This window comes from Amphibalanus amphitrite, unplaced genomic scaffold (assembly GCF_019059575.1).
Source record: "Amphibalanus amphitrite isolate SeventyFive unplaced genomic scaffold, NRLGWU_Aamphi_draft 000049F_arrow, whole genome shotgun sequence".
Classification (NCBI taxonomy): domain Eukaryota; kingdom Metazoa; phylum Arthropoda; class Thecostraca; order Balanomorpha; family Balanidae; genus Amphibalanus; species Amphibalanus amphitrite.
Window position 1 is genome coordinate 208,275 of NW_024881545.1, and position 23,099 is coordinate 231,373.

A 23,099-nucleotide genomic window follows, 5' to 3' on the forward strand; every position below is an offset into this window, starting at 1 on the left:
CCTCGCTATGTCACCAGTGAACGAGTGATATTGAATTTTATTTGATAGTCCGGAGGCGGGGAAGAGTAACGACCATATCATGCCGAAAATATCAGGAGACAGAGCTGTTGGACAGGATGTGATGGCCCAGTCGTCATTGGTGCATATCAATGCTGAGGGTGTCCCCAATGGGCAGTGGGTATAGCCGCTAAGTGGTGGATTGTCTGCTTAGAATACACACATGATGCGGAGAACGGTTGGAAGAAGGCATGGAGTATTCAGTTCACCTTGCTGATGGCTGCATCAAACTGAGTGCGGACTAGGGATATTGCCTCTATCACACGCTTCTCAATAGAGAGGTCTGGCACCTCCATTCTATGTTCGAGTTTGCTTATCACTTTCCATGTTGTTCCACCCACTCAAGGCATCGCACTCTTATCACTTCTCTTCGCTCCGCTGAGCCTGTCTCGTCGGCATTTTCCGTTGCCGTCGGCGGCGCGACTAGCAACACCCGGCGGTGCGCTGTGCTGGCTCAGCCGTGAGGGGCTGGTCGGCTGCCGACAAGGCCCGTCCATTAGTGTAGAACACGGCTGCGGCACGGCTCCCTCCCCTCCTCCTGCTGGGACGAGGCAGTGGGGGAGCCGACCGGGCCACCTGGGATTGCGAACGCACTGCGGATCTCTGGACAGGTGGTAGTTGTTGATGTCTCTGACTACTGACTACTATCTCTGACTATATGTCTGACTACTGTCCCGGTAAGCCTAGAGGCGCCTGTGAGTTGGCACTCATGCATCGGCACATTCGATTGTGTTCGTTCCACCTCCCATCCCTACGCATCCAACTCCGTACTAGTCATTTCTCTTTCTTATGCACTTTTCTGGACATCTATTACATGAGAGAGTTACGGCCGCCGCATACCCAATGTGGCGCAGCACCATAAACCAGCAGTAATGATCGCCATTGTCATTATCACTGACGCCGTCGGGCTACCGCTTCCTTGCCGTCCGTCTTCCTGCTGCGCCTTCGCCGGGCCGTGGCCGAATCCCGGGTCCCAAAGTATAAGGTGCAAGGTATATGACTACTGGGTTGTTCGAGGTGAGGCAAACTGTCGCACTGGACACATCCCCACAGAAATGCCACGACGATCCTAGCGAGATGACAGCAGAGCAGGTTGGTCAGTTGCCATTGGACGAGAGACTGTGCTGAACTGAGAGAAGAGGCTATAAAATGGCCTAGCTAACGACGCAGTAGGCCAGAGAAAGGGTAGCAAGAACAAAGGCTGTGCAAGATCAGACCAAGACGGGATTATTGTTACTGAATCGGACAAGGACCGCATGGGGTTGGACATGGACCGCACTAGTCAAGAACAAGTGCCCTCCTGGACTAAATCTGCGCAGAAGAATCGCACCGGAGATCGCCCGCGCTGTTTCCGTGATGGATGACTCGCGCGCAGTGGCGGTGGGTTGCGTGTCACTCCTGCTGCAGAGTCCAGTTAAACCCTTGCCGCCGCACCGAACGCCGCTCGCTGCAGTCTCGTGGTCGCCTCCGGCGCCGGACAGGGTAACCAACCTTACGCAAAGAAGGCTGAGGTGCCCTTCTGCCTGCCCTTCGCGTCCACCCGGCCGGCGACCCCTGCGCAGCGGCGCACTCACGTGCAGGAGGAGGTGAAGGGTGCAGGGGTCATTCCCGATCGTGAGAGGCGCTCCGCAGTACAGGTGTTTGTGCTGGGAGCGAGCCACACCGGGCCGAGCGGCGAGGTTTAACCGTGTACGAGCGATGATACTAAAGCCGAGAGGGGGGTTAGTGTGGTGTGTTTGGAATAAAGAGATGGGAAGGAGCGGAAGCGGGTGAAGCGGATTTGGTACGAGCGCGGCCTCGGTTATAAAGATGAATGGTGGCGGTCGGATTGTTCAAAAGCGGCTGGGATGCAGAGCTTCCCGTGTTTGGCATAACAGCATAAGTGATGAGAGAGAAACAGGCTTCACTCGAACAAGCAGCGATGTGGTAACACATTGAAAGATAAGAGGCATTGGTGCAGGAGCGCGGGTACGCGTGTCATAGTATAGGGAACGGCGAACCGGCCCGCCATAGACGGATAAGACAGCTGATAGTTGTATCATAAACGTGATAGACGTCATACAAGTGCCATATACGGGCTACCAGCCATGTGACGACAAAGTATCAGGGACAAAAACCATCCCTCAGCGTAGATAGGATCGGGACAATATTGGAGTCCGTGCGGTATCAGCACGCGGCGGGATACACTTTCGCCGGGAGAGATGCTGAACCGTTGAAAGTGTCTTGGCTGGTGGCGCCCTGTATGGGGGTTGGGGGTAGAATCGCTTGTATAGTTCTGTTGCTGTTGCAGAAGTCTCAAAAGTGGTCCGTAGCTCTGCCTGCATGCTAGTGGATTCCTCGGAGAAGTCACAAGCGACATAGTTCAGAAAGACTGTGGAAATAGGTAGGGCTTCCGATTCCCCTCTCAGGATCCTTTGACGGTAAAATTTATAGTCACCGTGGGTAAAATCATGCAATATTGAAAGACACGCGAGACATGCTCTGAGATGCAAACGCACGATACTGCGTCGGCGATACACTGCTTTCGAGGTGTCACCTGTAAGGGGCGCGTTGAAAGCAGGGGCATAATGAGCCTGCTGTTTCCCGCCCCTAGGTCCGCCGGTTGCTGGTTTTAACTTGGTGTTGCAACATCTCAGAACTAGCATCATTTTCCACGTCGTTGTGCGCAGTTTCTTTCATGTTTGCTTCATACCCTACGCTCATTAAATAGCGGCCTAAAGGGCTCCGTTGTGCGTATGAGCCCTCCACACCTCTGACGCGCCGTGTACCGCTAGTTCCGCAGCGGGCGGCAGGGACAAGGGCCGGCCCGCACACCCCACGTGCCGGCGTCCAACGGGCGGCGTGCAGCGATGCAGTTTACGAGTACACAGCCTCCTATTGAGCCGGGCACCGCTCCCTATTGTGATTGAGAGCCTCATCCGCCCCGGACGGCGACCCCCGATTGCTCAAGAGCAAATTCCTGCGAGCGCGCTGTGCTGCTCATTTGGACGAACCGGTGCGCGGCCGAAATGTAAAATCATCCCGGGGCTGTTCCGGCCCGCGCCGCGGCGCTGCTTCCCTGCGGCCGACTCCTAGAAGGAGCTCAACAACACACGTATATGAGTGGTAGTTGGTGTCCGCTCTGCGGCCTTGTGCGGCCCGCGAGCGTGCCGATTTCTCCCCTCCATACCGCCTCGCGTGAGCGTCTTCTGCGCACTCTCCGCATTGCAGTGGCAATCGGGCGGCTTTTTACACGCCGCGTGCGCCAACCACCGTCATTAGGAGACCTTTCGTCGTGCCTTCCGTACGTGCGACCTTCTGAACATCGCGCACACGCGACATACGTGACACATTTCCTGTCTCGATGAAATAGAACAAGCCAAATGACAGGATGAATCCGCTTGCCCGTCTTCCTAATATTCCCGAACAGCTCCCAGCTGAGACCAATATTTCGGCCGAGTGGGTGAAATTCCGCCCAATCATCGTCATCCTTCGTCGTCTGCGGCGGTCGGAGCTGCTCCCCAGTCGCACGCGCCGCACATTTCGCTGCCGGAATGGGCTCGAACCGACGAGCAGAGGCGCGGGACCGACCGTCGCGACCGCCGCCGCTGTCGTTCCGGCTGATGGCTATTCACGAACAGAATGCGTGAGAGGCTGCCTAGCCACCGACTCGGGTGGTCGAGGGGTGTTGGTGTCTGGGTGGCACGCCGAGCCGCGGAATAGTAGTAGTGGCTGAGTGGCTTCAGTTATTGGTCTGGTAGTGGTGAGATGGTGGGGGTAGTGTGGTTGTGTAGGTGTTTGTGTCGCTCAGTAGTAGTGAGTTGGGCGGTTATGTGTAATGGATGATGTGAAAATGTGGTGAGTTGTGAGGCGCCGGTTCGGGTCGAAATGGAAGGCCGTGGTTGTGGCGATCATTTGGCGTGATTTAGCACCGCGCCCGACAGGCCGTGGCAGTGCTGGAGATTGAGAGAGGTCGCCGTTGAATTCTAAATTCACCTAAGTGAGGCTGGAGGGACCTAGCTCACCCCACCCTACTCATTCGTGTCGTGCCGTGGCCGCGTCGGTCTTCCGCTCACCTCCGAACAGTTGCTGCGGTCGGGCACAGGTGCCACCCGTCACCCTCTCCCCCTCTGTCGTGCGTCACACATCTCCACGGAGCGTGTCAGTCTGTCCGGCTGCCCCGCGCCCGGGGCGGCACCGCCTGCCACCGGGCCTGTTACACAGACCTGACAGCGACCGGCCGTGTTGCCCACTTAGCGAGATGGAGGCGGGGCCGGCTGGCCAGGGAGGAGGGGGGGGGGGGGGTCGAGCCTGCAGGCCATGAGGACGTGCTAGTTGCTACCCTCGTTCCTCGGCGCCAGCGGGGACTCGCAGCCCTGGTTCTGCGCTGTCTCCAAGGCGCACGGCTTCTCACCACGCCTCCGTTTCTCAGTGGAAGGGCGTGACTTTGTTCTGGCTATTTTAGATCAGCTTCGGTGCCATCCTGGAATGATATTAGTTTTTGGGTATCCTAAATAGACCGTTTCTCCAACTGCGTCGTCAGATTGTCGATTTGCGGAAATCTTATGAAGACTTATGCGGGCATAAATATTCCAAAATGAATCGGAGATATCACCACTAATAAATTGCGATTTAGGGGTAGAATTTCTTTCATACCTTAGACTGAAAACCAGCAAAGCTCGGAACAGATTTGTCTTAATGCTTCTTTACTACTCAAAACATCGACATCTCAATATAAGCTGAACTAAAGGAAGTTTTTCGGTGCACCGTGGTGTGGCCCCCTCCCCGTCCCCCTGGGACTCTCAACCCCCACCCCACCCCCTCCCCCCTTGACGGATCGCCACTGGCCTCCTCCCACTGCGGGCAGCGGACCGGACTCGGCTCTATGCATAATAGATCGGCTCGCGCCGCGGCCGGCCGCCGCGCGGCCACTGTGTTTGGTTTCCATTCTCGCTGTCTCCCCGCGTGCTCTGTTATTGGGATACAGCGCGCTGTTGTGGACCTGTGTGCGCTGGAACGCTAATATAGCCCGGGAGCCACCGCCGCCGGTGCCAGAGAGCGATGCTGTTGCCGGTCGAATCACTATCACTCAGCGGCTCGATTGCTCTATTGTGGCGCTCATCACACAGAAATGAGCCCAGCTCGGGCGAGCGACAGTCATTTGGTGCTGTGTGTTTTGTCATTGATTTGCTTTCGATTTGTTGAGGTCGATTCGGGCCGACCGCAGCAGGTGTTCAGCTGGCCGTTTTTCCGTGGCTGCCGTCGACTGTGGCGTCTGCCGGGGGCCTCTGGCGACCCGTCGCCGCCGGTGTTGTCGCCACTGCGTCTCTGTCGCGCCCGTCGACCGGAGGGGTGTCTCCGCTGTCGTCCCGTGTCGCACCGATGCACGGGTTGGGCGCTTTTTGTGGCGGTGCCACGTGCCAGATGGCTGGCGCCGCCCCGATCTGGACCCTAATTAGAGGCGCAGTGGCGCCGCTGCTGACAGGGCCGCTGTGTGACCGTGCCCACCATCGGAAGACGCTGAGAGATGAGGGAGATTCGGAGACGCCTGGAGACGCTGCCAGCCGCTCGCGAACCCCCCCTGTCGCCTCCGCTACCTACTCAGAGACACTGGGAGCTGTTAAGTCGGCTTTGGCATTAGAGTAGGCGTTGTGCTTTATTCTGTTGGGTAGAAGGTCGTACCAGCCAGCGGTGTCGAGCACACTCCTGGCCGCCGTCCCATCAGGGACACTGTGGTGCAATGCGGGGCCCTGGGAACACACTGAATAACCATGCCGTTTAGGGATGCATCTGATGTTGCTCATGTGCCGACGACACTAGGCAGGATGGTGGTAAGGCGTTGGGGGGGGGGTGCCCCCCCCCCCATCTGATGTCCTCCGAGTGACAGCCGACGGCCGGTCACTCTCACTCGCTCTCCACTCTGTCTCTCTCGGTCACCGGGCGGGTGCTCCGTTTAGACAAGGACATCGGCAGGCAGCGCTCTCGGCATGCGGGTTTCTTGCGCTGTGCTGGATATAGACCGTACTCGTACCGAGTCGGAGAGGATGTAGGCGGGTCCGTTGGCTGTTATGCTGCGAGGTGTGGTAGCTTCAGGCCTTGGACGTGCCTTTTACGGAGAGTGACAAGAGAGGAGGTCATTTAGTACGGTGCAATGAGAGTAATGTCAAAGGATGGACGGTGTGCCGTAAATACTCGTACGCCAGTGGTTGCTGAAGACGGCTAACTAGTTTCTGCTACGCTGGTGTTTTCGTGCCGTGTTTTATAGTCTGCTCTGGCAGTTCCACAGATAGTGTGGCTACGGCAGCACGTGGGCGCTTTTACTAACCGTGACATATTGCCTCTGTGGGTTTCGTGCGGAACACAGCGGGGCTCGGCGTGGCACCATCTCACACCTCCGTCGGACTGCGGTGCCATTTTCCGGCCGGCTGCCGAGCTGTTCCACAAATGACGGTCATTATCCAATTGGACGCGTGCTGCTGAGGTGAAAATGAGAGGGAAATGGCGGCCGTGAATTGATGGGAGTCAGGATGACTGGGTGCCCGCCGCAGTTACTCGGTTAGTAGTTCGACCAGGGTTTCAGTTTGTGGCCGGGCCAATCCTACATTGACCACTTTCAGGTCAGCATGCGGTAATGTTCCCCCTCTGCATTGGCACGCATATTGTATACCGCCATCGGCCCTAATCGACGCACCTGTTTATTTGGTCGTTAGCTAATAACTGCTCCGAAAGCGCATTGTGATTCAATATTGCCAGCCTGCGCTTCATTCCGACGGGTTATTGTTTTCCATCCGGCGTGCACGATTTTCTACTCTGTATTCAGTGTGCACTAAATCACCGGAGCACGCGGCTTCTGATCACAGCAGCGCGTGCTGCGCACCTGTGCACCGGCACGTGCCCTCCCCTCCCCCCCCCCTGTGCGGCAGCGGTCGCCAACTTTAGACCCGTCCAACGCCGGCGCGCTGTGACGCTCAATTGGGAGCCGCGCGGCGGCTGCATTGTGCCCCTGCCGGCAGTGCAGTGGCGGCCGGGGCGAGAGTGGTGTCGGCTGTGGTGACTGGTGACAAGGTGGTGTAGTGTGCGTGGCACCAGCGGAGGTGTGACCGTTGGAGCTGGTTGCGGTCCAGAGACGGTTTATTAGTCGGTGTCATCTGACCTGATATTGGTCGGTGTCACCTGACCTGACCTGACCCGGCGGGGGTAGCGGCGGTAGTGGACCCCGCTCCGATATGGGGGTGGTGACCGTGGAGCACAACCTGAAGCTGCGTGAGCGGCGCTTCGCCACACCCCACCAGACGCTGCTGTATGAGCCCATCAGCACGGAGGGCAAACAGCGGAAGGTAGGATCCGCCGCGGGCTGATGGGTCCTTCACTCCTCACTGTGCCGTATAGTGGAGAGACGGTGAGAGCAGTGAATAGGACGCTGATCACTCGTGCAATACGCGCACCTAAAAACTAATGGCGTCATCACCCGATGGAGATGTTAGGAAGTAAGCAGCTAAATTGGGGACAGGTCAGTGGTCATTTGATGGGTCATTTGATGAAGCATTCAGTAAATCGAAACGCTGGGCGAATGACCGAAGGACTGATCTAGCTATTTTGGATTCCCTTCTTTCAACGTTGGTCGCCGACGAGCTTTGCCTTTTACGCGCCGTAAGGGCCAAATCTGTACGTACACCCTTGAGCTTAAATGTTTTTCATTGTAAAATAGCCAATCGCGCGTTCGTAGGGAAGGTATTGCCCGAACCTTTTTTTGTCGCTGGTTTGTCATTACATGCTTCTCCAAAGGAAAAAGAATAGCGCTAGTTGAAAGGATATTTTCCAACAAAGATAAAAACTCACCTTTTTGCCAATTGAACTCTCCTGTTCCTGTCCATGTCCGGCCGTCTGATATTGCGGGGAGACCATTAGGTCCGTCGGCCGACCACTCGCTGACACTGATTGCCAATAAGTTGCAGCTCCGAATGGGCCCCGGCTGATTGCTCAGTTTCATCCAGCGTCAGTTACTTAGCTGATAATGGCTGTGACGACCGTTGATGGCATTGCTAGGCGAGACAGTTTGTAATTTGTTAATGTTGGTTTCCCGTGCGGATCGTGAAATTCCAGATGTGACAATGCAATTTTACTAATAGCGTCGTTTTAATGTGGCTACGTCCTGTGGTTTGGCGTTTGACTTTGGTCTACATTGTCACCAGTGCACTGAATCATGCTTTATGACTCCTGAGATATCTTTTGTGCTGTGCACTATCAAACTGTAGATTAAGAAAATCCTGCCGGTATGCAACTGCACTTTATTTGATAACCAGTCGCTTTCTGATGCTATTTCTAGCGGGCGGAGTCGCCCCATTATCAGGCCATTGCGGGGTGACTCCGGGTTTTCAACTGCGGTCGCGGGCTGCGTGGGTCGCGTGTGGTGTCCCATTACTGGGCTGCGCCGTCAGTTCGGTCAGACCCATCACATTTGTCGGCTTCTGCCGTCACTGGTATCATTGCAGCGCCACGGAGACCTGGAAATCGATCGGTACCGTGTGTTTGGAACGATTACAGACCGCAGCAGGGCGCTAATTTGCGTCGTGTTACGGTGCGATCAGCCGCCGCCTTAGCGCTGTTTCGCGCGGCGGATTGCGAGTTCCAGGGAGAGGTAGGTGGTAGCGGTCGGTTAGAAGGGGTTAGAGGGGTTTAGAAGTGTCACTCAGGTGTACGATGGATGGATCAAGTGGACGGTGCAAGGGTGGAAAATCCAGCCGATTGTCTGCCAGGTTAGGTGAAAGGCAGACCGCGCTGCGTCCTTAGAACTTTCCGTCGTGGTCGTGACCGGGTCATATCTGTGGAATGTAGGCAATGTCTCACCGCAGGTATAGACGCTGGTGTAGACTTTTCCTGCGGGTATTGCTTGTCATTTTTCTTAGAGGCATCTGCCCGACTTCTCGGCGTGCCATCTAATAAGCAGTGTGCTGGTGTATATGATTTCAACCCCGATTTGCATACGATTTTATCGCGTCGCGTCCGTGCATATGGCTGGACACATGCTATGCATCTGTCGTGCCTTGGAATGGTAACATCTCCGGGTTGCGACACGGCGGGTGCGTTCGACATGGCGCAGGGACGGTCGGCCGGGGCCCGAGGGTGTGTTCGTCACTGAACAATGTGGGCCGGAACAGGTGTGGCTTATCTGCACCGCGCTGCCGGGGCTGGGGTGAATGTCGGGCTGTGCTGTTGGGGTGAATGCCGGGGTGCCCTGCTGAGGGACACATCTCTATTGGTTGGTCTTGTCTGTCTGCCTGTCTGTCCGCCTGCCTGTTCTTATGGCCGTCTGCTTGTCGTTGTGCGTTTCCGTTGTGATAGAAAAGGTACTAGCGGACTGTAGTCCTGCGTATATCCGGCGAGATGCGATCACCAGGTGATAAGCGACCACGAAATGACTCGCTGGCCCCGCGCAGCATCATCGCCCCATCCCATTCCGAACCGATACCATCACATCACACCACATCACTACATCACGCAGGCCTTACACATCAGCGCAGTGCACCGTCATCACAGAACCCTCTCTGTTCCATCAGCGCCCTGCTAGATGTCGTGCCACGGCCAAGAGATTATGGCACAGCTGTGTCACTGTGTCGTGTCCTCCGGATGACACGCAGCTGCGTCCGTGTGTCATATCGGTGTCAGGCTCCCGTGTGGTGTCAGTGTCTGTGTCTGTGTCGATTGGTGACTGTGGGATATACCCCCTGCTCCCCATCATCCCTAGATGGTATTGTTCTGTCCATTTCCGATTCCTCTTTACGTCGACTGTCCCACCGTTTTGTCCACCGCTCAATGTCAAGTGTCATGCCACTGACTGTGTTTTTGTGTCGTTTCAGCGTTTTATGAACAATGGCGGTCTGCAGCTGTTAACCCAGCAGCAGTACCTGGCCGCTCAGCAGCAGGGACAGCTGCCAGCAGGTGAGAGGACCGGAGGAGACGGGGAGAGGGTGGGAGGACCGTTCAGCACACACACAGTGCGGGTACAGTGCGCGGGGAGGAACATTGATACCTTTTGGCGGATGGGCGACGAAGGGAAACGATTGCTAATATGTATCCAATTCAATGAAAAATTCCAAGTCGTTTCAACAGAATAGAGCATGTCTGGTCGATTCTGGCAGTTGGGAGTAGCTCAGTCAACACTGAGCAATAAGAATGAAGTTGTAGCCGCGATAACTCGGATGCTGATATTTACACAGCAGCCAGTCGTCACTCGCCCGTATCACTGAACTCGGCCGCGACCAAACATTGTTTTTTACTACGACGGCCGCATTGAGCAGTCTGAAAACTTTCCTCCAAATGGCGGCTCACATTGGATCTAAAGTGCCTCCGCCAGGGTGCTCCAAAAGGCCAAGTTTCCGGCGGTTTTCGCCATAAACTCAAAGTTGCCTTCAAGACCAATCAGGCGGCGCTGGGCGAGCGGAGGCTGCCGACCGGCCGCCGGGGGACCTGATAGAGTGCTCCTGAGAGGCGTGACCTGCAGCCGGCCGGTCCGATTGTGGGAGGGGGCCGCTCGGAGGTACTGCGCCGGCCCGGCGGCTCCAGCAGCTCGGCCGGCCAAGAATAGAGTCGCAGCTCTCTGCAATCCGCGCCTGGGCTGGGCTGGTCAATGAAGGACAGAGATGTAGGATGATAGTGGGGAATGGGGTAGGAATTTGGATGGATCTTGATGGAGATGTGGATGCTGATGAGGACGGTCTTGATCGATTGAGGGGGGGGGAGTCTAATGTCCTTAGCACAGAAAATAGATGGGGAACCACGTCTCGTTTTGTTTTTGGTTCTATGGTGCAGGTCATGCGCTTTCATGTAATGTATATTGCACATTGCTGTCTCATGTCGTACAGCAAGCAGGCAGCTGCAGCAGAGCGCTCTTTGATCCCTCTGATTGAAGCGAATTCAATATGGAACGGCTGCTGTTGCGAGGCGGCGGATTCGTCGGCTGGGGGCTGACACGCCGGCCGGACCCGCCTGGTGCATTGGTGATCAGGGCGGTCGTGCTGGACCCATCTCCTGGGCGGAGATCGCGGCCGGTCGGTCGTGTCACGTGCGTCTCCATCGGCCCGGCGCGCGTATTTTGAATTCACCATAGGGCTCAGCCATTCCTAGAGGAATTCTAGGCACCTTGGAAAAAAGCGAAATCGCGCTAGGGATTTCAGCCGATCTGGCAGCTCTTCCGATGCCACTGGCGCGCCTTTTAATCCAAAGCGCCCAAGGCCCTATATACCAGGTAGGGTCGTCCGGCGATTCTACCTTTTCGTGACGTCAGCTCGTGACGTCATTTGGAGTCAAGTCTCGAAGCCCCGTTCAATCCCCATGTAAATGAGCGATTTTCGAAGCACTGTAGAATGAAGTCTGCACAAGATATATCAAACCTAAGTATCTTATCTGGAAGAGCAGACAATTTTCTGCAAGTTATCTATTACGTGTTTTTCGCTAAAACTTTTGCTTTTTTCACAAAAGCGTAAAATGTCCCCCCATGTCTCCGCAGCCTCCCTGCCGCCGGCCGCCGCGCGGTCGCGGTAGTGTAGTGGTTAGCGTGCCCGCGCAGCATTCCAAAGGTCCCGAGTTCGAATCTATGCGGCGCGGAACTTTAATTGCAATTCCAAGCTGAATATACGCACATCCATAATAAATATATTATTCGTATAGCTAAACTGTCACCAAGCTATCCATATAAATTGACTTCACCCAAAATATCGGCAAGATTCTATTAAAATATAAATTCAAATATAGCGGCTTGGACTGCCGCGTGCGTTAGGCTCCGCCCATAGCTCCGCCCACATGCGTGACGTCATTCGTGTTAGTGGACACACGCGGAGATAGGGGACGACATGGGCCTGAAAGCGCCTTTTTCGTGTCTCATGTTTGCTCGTTTATTGCGGAGGCCTATATATGCTTCAAGATGCTGGAAAAGGTTGGTGATTAATAAGTATTTCCATTTTAGGTGCATGTTCTTTGCAAGAAATACAGTTGTTGTTGCTGTTGTTGTGGGTTAGGGCGCAAGAAATACAGGTATATGTCAAGTTTAGGTCCTAACTATAACTGTGACGCTGTTGATACAAATCTGTAACAGCAAAAAAATTATGTTTTAGGTTACGTTAGGCTGTAAGTTTTAGGTTGCATTGTAGGTTTGTAGGTAGTAGATTGGTAGGTTATAGGTGAAAAGGTAAGGTTAGTTCAGGTTTGATTATGTTTTTCTTTTAGTTACGAGACATATAAGTATCATTTTTGGATTCAGGATGTCAAATAATGGTCGGAAACACTAAATTCAAAATTAACTAATTTTGAAGCGGGGACCTCCATGTGTACCGGCCAAATAATGTAAGAATATGAAAAAATTATCCATGAAATCTGCTTAGGACTTAAACTTGACATTTACCCACATGGCTATAGGTATCACCAGCAGAATTATAATCTTTACATAGGTAATTTTTAAGAAATGCTGTAAGTGAAGATTATGAGTCGTGTAACCATTGTTACTATATTGATATTAAATATTGAATAGGTACAAGTCCGCCACTAACTTTATGGAACATTCCTTCTTCCAACAGGATCACTTCCAAGTAATCTGGAAGGCTGATGCCAAGTACATCTTGTGCGAGAAGCTTGATATGATTCCTGACCTGGAACCGGTGAGCATCAAATATAGCAATTTGCTTAAAGCAATAGCAATTGCCGATGATGGCAATTTCAATTTGCAGTAACACATATTATATGTAATTGGTTTGAGCCATGTTGCAATCATTTCATGAATGAAAACTTCCATTTTTAAAATGGAACTATCAACTTTCCCCACAGGCTTCGGTAACAAAGTTTTATCAATTGTGAATGACAATATTATTGGTATGAGTGGTGTGTGCGGTGATCTGTATTTGAATATAACGCGTCTTGTCACTAAGTATTTGTCATCTGCATTATAGCTGACTATTACGGTAATACGATCGTGCATTGGTCCCAGACAAGAATACCCCAGTGAGACCTTGCATTATTTCGTTTCAGGAGTTGATGGAGGGCACCACTGTGGCCTACCGATGTCCGGCGTCAAAGGAATCGGCCCTGCAGTGGATTCAGCTGTACCAAGAGGCCGCCAACATCACCCTGACGACGTACGACTCCATGTCGAATGGCCAAAGGGTGGTGTACTGGGTGAGAGCTTTAGTTTATGAAATACCAGTTTGGGCTCGCCGTGTAAAGCTCGGCAGGGGGGTACTTTTGCCCGAGCACTCGACCTGGGCCCGCCAATGGAAAATTCTGCTGGTGCAGAGCCTCCTGAGGGTTCAGCAAAGACCCGCCGTATGAAAGCCTGTCGGGGTCTACTGACAGAGGGCCCGGCGGCCTGGGCTGGCTGCATGAATCCCCAGCTTGATGCCGCGTACTGAGGACCAGTCATCCAGCCGTCATACCGGGTGTCTCGGAGGACTGGACGGGCACCTACCAGCGGGCCCGCTAGATTTCGGGAGGGTCAGCTGACCCCTTTGTCCCCCTGACTCCTCCCTGGGTGCGCCACTGCACCCAGTAACTTTTACTCTTTTATATCGCAGGAAGGTGCGGGTTAATGAAACACCATGATCAGGGTCAGTTAAAAAGGTAACGTTTTTAAATCGAGAAACTTTCATCCTCATTTAAATGACGGACTAATGAGTGGCAATTGATTTCATCACTTTTGTTAATGTTGTCAATTTTTTTTTTTTCAGGCCAGGCTTCGTTGTCACCACGACGTCCCAGAAAAGCCGAGTCGTCCGAGGAAAAACCAATCCGCCAAGGACACCGGGTGCCCCCTGCGCCTGAAAGTGACTGTCGCCAACATTCCAAAACGGCAAGTTTCTCACCGTCTTTTGTCATTGGCACCTTTTACCAGGGCTGCGGAGTCGACCCAACTTTAGCCAACTCCGACTCCGACTCCGGCCTCACAAAATCGGCTCTGACTCCGACTCCGACCTATTAGTTCTGGAAAGCATTTATTTGGTCCTTTGGTTCACCGAACCAGTGCAGAGACGTGAACTTCGGGAGAAAAGAAAAGGCTGATCAAAATCGTAGGTCGATTTTGTTGTCTGACCACTTTGGATCATCGGGATAATTGCCATTTTGCTTTCACCAGACAACAATTTCACTTGATGAAAGGCGATTTTCGGACTACATGGCCGGAGTCGGTAAAATCTTATCGACTCTGGCCAAGAAAAAAGATCGACTCCGACTCCGACCAAAACTGTTGACTCCGACCGACTCCGACTCCGACTCCGCAGCCCTGCTTTTTACAAACGCCTTAGTTGATCAAACGATCAACCGCAATTGAAAAAAAAACTACATATTTGATGAAGGAGTTCGCTGCCGAAAAGATTTCAAGTCGCTATCTTTCTTAGTTGTGCCAATCTTGGCTCAGAAAACTAAAAACGGTGATAATCCGAAACATTTCACCTCGCTCGTTCCTTGCCTCAAAAGGTTTCTTGCTGGTACCCTATAAAAGTGCGTGGAAGGAGCGGAATTTCTTCTGAATAACACCATCGTCTCGTGTTTTTTTATATTTGTTGACGAATCCTCCCTTTCCAGGAATAGGTCTACAGACCCATGCGCGGCTTACGAGCTACGGGTGACATGTAACAAGAAGCCCCACAACCACGCCGTGGACAACGCTGCCGCTCTGAGACATCGACGCGTCTCTGAGCTGACGAAGGCCCGGCTGATGGAGCTGTTCCAGCACCACCACTCGCCCTCCACGGCGCTGGAGACCCTGAAACTACAGCTTCAGGAGGAGCATGGGAGCGCCTACCCGTCGGTGGCCGCAGACCGAGCCATTGTCCCAGATCGGATGGCCGTCTACTAGTAAGTTTTTAACAGCTTGATGCAAAGCCACACTGCCACAAGTTAGCAAGTCTGTAGGGACAGTATCTGAAATAATAAGACTTTCCCTATAAAGTTACACATGATTCTCATATATGAGATGCAATTGATCGTTACACGGAGCAGAGATGATAGGGCTACTCAGAAAAGAAGGCCGCATGTCTGGGATATGTGGTTGCGATCCGAGACTGATCTGGCCATTGACAATTTTTGGGTCCCCTATTGCAATCTGCCTGTTTTCGTGTCACATCCAGTTCTACTGTTATCTATGAATTGTGTTGTGCTAAAAACTCGCAACATTTTACGCTGCGATAAATGCACTCTGGTTTAGTAAAAGCTATCGATAATCATATTACGTACGCCTATGTGTCAGGGTCATTTCCGTTTTCCTGCTTTTCGTGAAAAACCTGAAGGGGAATGGCGTCTAGACGCCCCCCTTCCGGCCCAGCGCAGGTTAACATTATTTTCACCTTGGATTTGTGTAATTCAATGCGCTGAGGGGTAAGCTATATTTTGATTAGGACGAATCAGGAACAAGTGGGACAGCTGAAGCTTAACCATAAGTACACTGTTATGCAATCGGTATTTTATCACAAAATGAAACTGACCACCACTTGCAGCTGGAAGTCAATTGACAATGCAATGTGTTTTCAGCCTGTACTACAAGCACTGTCGGGAGCGTTACCCAGCCTCGACCCAGGAGGAGACCATGGACCTCATCCGCCACATGAAGGACGTCCGCACGGCGGTCTCAGTCGAGGACGGCGAGACGGTGATCGCGGCGGTGACGCCGCTGATGGAGCGCGTCCACACGCTCCCATGAATAAAAATGTGTTTAGATAAACTGTTTTTCCTAGTGTACCAACTTGCCTTAGGCCTTGGCCCAACTGACCCCCCGCCGCGGGGTAAGTTGGGACATTGGAGGATGGCCGCTTTGATCAGATATGACACCAAGACGATGCTACCATCTCTCTTATATTAAGTCTTCTTTAAAAGATAAAGAAATCAGATCTCAGTTAATAGCCAACAAATAATGATGTATAGTTATACCGAAGTTATGACGCTTCAAGCAATAACTGGCTCAACTAGCGTTAGCGGAATGACGCAAAATTAGCAGGTGACCAGTGACCACTCCCAGTTCGCTAATATGTTTGCATCATTAACATACCTTCCACTATAAGCACGGTTTCTCAATCTTAACATAAAATATAACATCTTTTCATGTAATTTGCATCTCTAATATACCCCAGTCAAACTTGCATCACTAATGTAGTGGGGGACTTCTTGGGAAGAATTAGTTTCTAGGGACTTACACATTTATGCTCATTTCCCCACATTTGTCGCCAGGGGGAGAATTCCCCAGAATTTTCCGCTAGGAGTGGCTGAGCCCTATGGTGAATTCAAAATACGCGCCCGGCGCCACGGCTAGAGATGGGGCTGCCAAGGACGGGCGGCAGCGAGCGCTCTGCATAGCTCGCCCTGCATCGCTTGCTCCACTCGACGGCGGTGTCGCGGTTTGAGTGACTCAGGAATCAGGATCAGTGGTTGAAGACGCCGCCTGTTGTGGTTTCTATGGAGCCGGTGATGGTTTGACTGGCGCCCCGGAGACTGGACGCTGAGACCGGAGTCACATTCTGAGTGTCGTATATGAGTTGGGTGTCTCTCCCGGACGGCGCGCTGGTGTGTGTTGGATATCGGAACTGGATAGGGTGGAGTACAAAGGTCGATGTTGATAGCGGATAGAGGACCAGGCGACACTGGGTGGCGCTCCAATGGGGCTCAAAGGTTAGCTTAGCTGTTCCCCAGCTCTTGGAAGTGGATGATAAATGTGTTCGAGCCCCACAGGTAGATCCAACTTCAGTCAAATTTGACAAGTTTAACTGGACTGGATCTCTGCAGGTATGGGTTTAAGTAGAGAAGGGGCGACTTTTATCTGTTAAAAACACCTCGACAGTTCTTCAGATGGCGACGGTTATTAGGCCTATAAAAGAGGCGATAACCTGTCACCATCTTTGGCTTCCACCGTGGCCTCCAATGCACATTGCTCGGTGACGCATCCTACAGTCATTTCTGGACGCAGCCCCGTCCGGTCGGCCGGCAGCCGCGCACCGTCCCGCTGCGGCCCGCACTGAGCTCAGCAGGGTCACCTTGACTGCTCGCAGCGGCGACCGGCCGCCGGCTTATGACTATGGAGCGACAGCAGCAGGGGGGGGGGGGGGCTCACCGGAGCCGGAGAGCGGACTCTGATCTGACCGGCTGTCCGAGGCTGGCGGCAGCGTGCTCCCCTTTCCCTGAATTGACCACAGCAGCTTGGAGCTGAAGATGGGGCTCGAGTTACGCTAAGGTAACGCTAGCAGCGTGCCTCGTGAGCGTTTGGTGTGCCTCGTTTTCGGAGGAGAGGGAAGCTCGCTAATCTGTGCTCCTTTGAGACTGAGAAGCTGTTAGGAGTTTTAGAATGATCCTCAAAAGTCGGGGCTTAACTTGGGCCTGTAAAGTCCTAAGAACCCTGCTGAAGTCCTGGTTCTCCGCCTCAGAGAGTGTTAGAAGCGCGTGTCCCATTTTCCGTTACCCGCTCGCAGTACACCGTTCCAGTGTGCACTGTGCAGTGTGCAGCTTGTGACCGCGGGGCCGGAACTGGCTCTGCGTCGCCCGTCCAGCGCGGAGTCATTACCGGGGGTCACTGCATACGTTGAGCGTGTCCGTCCGTGCACAGTGGGCCTGTGCACAGCGGACCTGTGCACTGATGTGGGACATGCGGCGGCAGCCGGTGCCATGCGGCTGCGCTCCAGCCTCGGTCAACTGACGGACGTTACGGCTGGAGACTGATGAATAGTCGGATTTCACCGGCTCCCTGCAGCGACAACGCGCGCGGCGGAGGCGGTGGTCGCAGGTGCGCCGGGTGCGCGTGCCTGAGTCCTGTGACCCCGGCGGACTCTGCGCGGACGGTCACGGGGGGATTAGTGCGCCCGGCGGGGTCAGCGGCGGTCACTGAGCGGTCACTGCGCGCGACCACTGCCGGCTATGGTAATGCGCGCCTGTGACCGTGTCGCCGCTGCAGCGCGGCGGTGGAATATCAGATGGCTGACCGAGGTATTCCGGGAGACGATCCGACCCGACTGGGCTCTGCAGCTAGGCCACTGGCCGCCGGACGCCAGGGGTTGATGACACCGGCCCCGGAGGCTTGTTTGTGCCGTGCACGGCGAGCATACTATGTAGATGTGCGCGGAGAGCTCTGTGACATTCGGTGCAGCGGTGAGCGGTATGGTACAGGGTAGCACTGAGTGGGGTCACACGTATGCCTGCAGGAAGTCGTGTCACGTTCGTATGGGACGAGGGGCTCTGTTCTCGTTCCAGGTCTGAGAACGTGAACTCGGGACATGGGTCGCCACACCTTAGCATCATATCATTGCCGCTGTTACGACAAACGGTTCCGACTATAGGCTGCATTGCCACGTACGTGGCGAGCTGCTGGGACGTGCTGTGTTGCCCCCGCCCCCCCCCCCCCTCTCCCTCTTCCGTGTGCTGCAGCCCCCTTCACCGTTCTACGATGTATGCGCCGCAGCAGCCTCAGTGCTGGTGGAGTCGCAACAGCCCCCACCCTGGCCTGGATTGCAATCACCTCTGGACTACATATCTGCGCTGTGATGCGACATTGACAAACCGATCAGATGCTGCATCACTCGACTGGCCTTCAGTCATATCCCAAGGACATGTCAGCCCGTCCCAACTCACCGCTCTGCTCCTGTCAACCTTTACCTGTCGCCGGCCGCGCGGGGGTGGCCACTCGCTCAACTATTGACACCATCAAGATCACAGGCGCTGCCAGCAAACTTTCACCGGCTCGCTCCCCGGTGGATAGGTCGTCCCCCGCCCGGATATCGCGAACATCCCGAACGGCGAGATCAAAGCCTGCGCGGTGGGCGGCTCCGTCCGGCTCATCTAGCCCATCTGCCTGCTGTGGGCGGGATGTGCCCTCCCCGCCGGGGGACGTCCTCTCCCCGCTGGGGGGCTGTTCCCGCCCGTAATCCTCCAAGTTGGTCGGTGACGAGGACCGTCCGGTCCCGGACGGCGGCTGCCGACCGATTTAGATCACCGGCCTGTGTGCCCTGGTGCGACCGATGACCAGGTGTTCTCTCCGTCCACGGTAATGAGACTCCCCGCTGAACCCGGTATGAGCACTGAACGCCGCGGGGCTGTGTGAGATGGAGGATACAGCTGAACTTGCAAGTTAGCAACCCTCCCGGATGTTCGAAATTGAATCATGATAGGGTTTCAGCGCCGTGGTTTGAGAGCATTTTTGTAAAGGCTACTGGGCGGCAGGAATTACCTCCTGTGATTGGAGCTGCTATTCAGTTTCTGAGCTCATGCGGCTTCTGTTTTCAGACGGTTCCAAGTAACGATACCTGAGCGCTTTTGAAATTAGGTGAATAACTGTTAGCTTAACTCTCCATACATCAAAACCACCCAATAAGCTGTGTTTTATTATTTATCAGCCAGGAGTGTGCTTTATTTTCAGCCTTGTATCGAATATCGGTGGGTAACGTATAGGTTAGTTTGTCAGTCCTCTGTGCAGTACGGAATAGCGAGTGTGCGCGCTTTCTGCTGGTGACGGCAGACCCACTCCCCAGCATGTCTGCGTGCTGTCTGCCGCTGCGGACGTGATCAGAATGCCCATGCCAGTCTGTCGGCGAGCGTGCCCCTCTGGCCGCCACCCGGCCCGGCTCCGGCCAGTGAGTCCACGACGGACGACAATAGTCCTGCATGGCGCTGCAAAAATGCCCTCACTCGGCCCGCTCTAGCCCCGTCTGGCGGGCGCGTATCTGCCGTTTATGAGCGGCAGGCTTGCAGGGACGCGAGTCGGTCCTCGCCCGGCGTCCCGGAGTCGTGCGCCGACAGTGACACTAATCCGTCTGCATCGCACCGATAACACGCAATCGGCGCCCGGGTCGTACGGGCGCCGACGCCCCGGGACGCGCCGGCCAGAGATGTTTCCATTTGGGGCGCCGATGGGATTGTGCTACCGAAGCCCTGTTGATGGCCTCGGCGATTTGGGGCGCGCTGTAAACCGGCTGTGCTGTGTGGGTGTTTTGACAGCCTAGGATCAGCTGTGGTAATTCGACGGGGATTGATTTTGGATTCAGCTACCGATGTTGGGATGTGAGTGGGACTATCGGCGACCCTTAACTTGAGATGGTGCTATCGCCGACCCTTGGTGCTGAGATGGCACTGTCGGGATTGGCCTGTCTTCGACCTTAATTTTGGGATGGGGCCACCCCCGAATTAAATGCTGGAATGCAAATGGCGGGATTGCGGACAGTGTTGAGATGGGCCATCGCCGACCACCGTGCTGGGCTGACGATCGCGACTGCGTGGTAGCTATGCCGCTCAGGCTTGCCGTGTCTGGTCGCCGTGTTTCCGAACGAGGGGCCTCCCCTGACTGGAAACAGCGACCGCGGCTCGGCAGCTAACAGCAGCCCGCTGTCGGCTGTCCCACGGGACTCAAATGCGGTTTGTTGTCGGCCTCGCCGCGCGTGGGCGCCGTTTTCGATCGTTTATTGGCGGCGCCGAACGACTGTTTGGCCGACCTGCTCGAATAGGGATTACATCGCCACACGACGACCGTGCGTGTGAGGCGAGGCACGCTACCGCCGGGACGACGTTAGCGACGACGACGACGACGACGGTAGCGACGGTAGCGAGCAGTGGGTGACGTAGGGCAGACGCCACCGTTGCGTGCAGCTGTCGTTGGGCTCATTCTGCCCGCTCGCCGCTGAACATTTGTCGGGCGGAGCTGAGGGCTGGGAGGCGGAGGCCGAGAGGGAGTCGAGCGGGGTCGATGCCGACCGGCCGACGCGCGGCGCCGCCGTGAACGATGCCCGACGTCGGCCCGTCGGCGCGACGAAGAGTGAACGGATACCGGGGCGTCACTGTCGCAGCTCCGGCGACAATTACACTGGGGTGGGGCGCGCTCCTGCTGCCTCTCCGTCACCGCGCCGCCCCCTCTCCCGTCCATTACAGTTCGGCCAGAACAGGGCACAGAGCCGGTGACCCTGCCGCTGTTGGGTTACTCACATTTTCCCTTTCTACATCGCTGTATAAGTGATGACAGTAGTATTAGCGCTAAGCCGTTTATGCAACTCGTAAATGAGAACGGTAAACAGCTCCGTTGGAACTCGGGTAGGTATTGCAACAACTTTCAGCTCGCTTAGCATACGTTATTCACCTACATGACCGCTTATCCGACGGCATATCGGCATAGCGCTTCCAGTCCATCTGCCCTAGCCCGTCACTGTCGCTCCACGACACACATTCACCGGGCGAACCCCATCCGAATCGGCATCGTCTTGTTACGCCATGCCGGTCTCACTTTCGCCCTCTGTTCCTGATCGGTGGGGCTTGTAACGTATGCGGGAGTGTGCCGTGTCGACCCTGATCAGCCCCGGTCGGGGCGGACTGGAGCGGTGCATCTCCGGCCGATGGCGCGGCCAAATTCGGCACGGAGCCCACTAGTGAGACACGAGACACTATGCAACATGGGACGGTCCGCCCTGACCGCGGTGGCTGGCGCTGGTCGGTGGTGATACCGGTGTTAGTGCTGCTGGTGACTCCGCCGGTGACAGTGGTGGGCACGCGCGAGGTGCTGGCAGCGCGGGCGACTCCCGGTAGCGCGGCGGCCTGGGCCGGGCGGATGTTGCCGGGCCGATGTCGCCGCTGCCGCCGTTACTGTCATTCGGTGGCCGCTGCCGCCGCCGGCCGGCCGAGACCGTCACGGAGCGCAGAGACCGCGGCGAAAGTGGCGGCGTCGCCGCGGCCAGCGGTGACCGGCCGGGCCGCCGCCCCGTGCTGGCGCCGCTGCCGACGCGCCGACACCCCGCGCCGGACCGCGGCCGCTTTGTCGCTGCGGCCCGTTTCACTTTCGACGGTGCGGACCGTGTACTGTGCGGGAATTGTGTGAGGCCGGCAGTGAATGGGTGTGGGGAGCGTGGGAGGTCTCGAATGGGAGCGGGGAGGGTGGGAGGGCCCGCCGGTGATGCAGGGCCTCTCGCTACTACCGGCCACTCTCGCCGACCGGTACTCGTCACAGCGGCGCCGTATTGAGCGCCATCCGTCCCCATCCCCCCCCCCCCGTGCTGCTCTGCAGGGACCCGTCGACTATGTCACACCTGTTAATCACTTTGTCAACCCCTATAACCTACTGGAAAGCGTCGCTAAAGTATTGACAGCGGCGTTGTGCCTCGCTGCCCTCCGACATACCTTCTCGTCTGACCGATGTTTTGTCCTCTGTTGCAGGTCTGCCCGGTCCCGGCTTCGGTCTGCCCTACATACCTAACGGCCAGGAGCAGTACTTTATCGCCGGTGAGTGACGGGCTGTTCCCTCCCGGATGCTGCTCGTCTCGGGTCGCTCCGGCGCCGCCCTTTTTGCGTGAGGTCGCCTGTCGACCGCGGCCCGGAGCCCGTGCCTTTTTGTGCGTGGCCCACCCCGTCTTTTTGCGACCCAGCCGGATACCGCGCAGGAGTTTGACCTCTTCCGCGGCCTGATGCCCTTCGCATGACCCGTGATGACCTGTAGTGACCTCCGGTGACCCGGACGTGGGGTTAACTGGTGCTGACAGACAGCTGTTAGTCTCGGGTAACACCTTCGTCCTGAGGGCTGTTCACGGACCCTGTGTGCGGTCGGACCGCACACAGCCTCCAAGCTCCGCCCACTGCGTCCCTACGTCAGCCTTGCGTCACCGCACACAGCGACCGCTGTGGCCGGTCGGGACTGGCCACAGCGGACCGTCCACCGCACGCAGCCGTGACGTCAGAGCCGCCTACCCATCCCCTACCCCCACGCCTGCTGGACGTACCGCACACAGCGCACGCAGCAGTGTGCGGTGCCCGTGAACACCCCTCTGATAACATTGGTAGACACTAGACAGCCATCGGTTTACCGACCTTAGATACTCCCAGAAGTTCGACTCGGCTCCGGTAATCAGTTGCGCCGTACTACACCGTGCTGACCCCTTGCTCGACATGTGATCCCTGCTTACCACACTCCGCCTGCTCTCGTGACCCTCGCGACCCTGACCCGGTCCGATGTTATTCTACTGAGCCGCTCTGCGGCTAGTCGCGTGACCCGCCTACCTCGTGCCCCCCCCCTACCACCACGCCCCCCCCCTCCCCAAACCGATTACCCAGCTGTTCTGCCGGCCAAGTTTTCTCAT

General features: G+C 55.6%; 1 protein-coding gene across 3 annotated transcripts in view; it reads left to right on the forward strand.

The window, feature by feature from the left end:
- Nucleotides 1–23,099, forward strand: part of LOC122377682 (pumilio homolog 2-like) — a 98,280-nt gene that overhangs the window by 65,903 nt on the left and 9,278 nt on the right. For all 3 annotated transcript variants that reach the window (XM_043358003.1, XM_043358004.1, XM_043358005.1), the window contains 2 exons: nt 9,894–9,975; nt 22,183–22,248. In XM_043358003.1, coding sequence (XP_043213938.1) covers nt 9,894–9,975; nt 22,183–22,248 — 148 coding nt within the window. The remainder of the gene's footprint in view (nt 1–9,893; nt 9,976–22,182; nt 22,249–23,099) is intronic.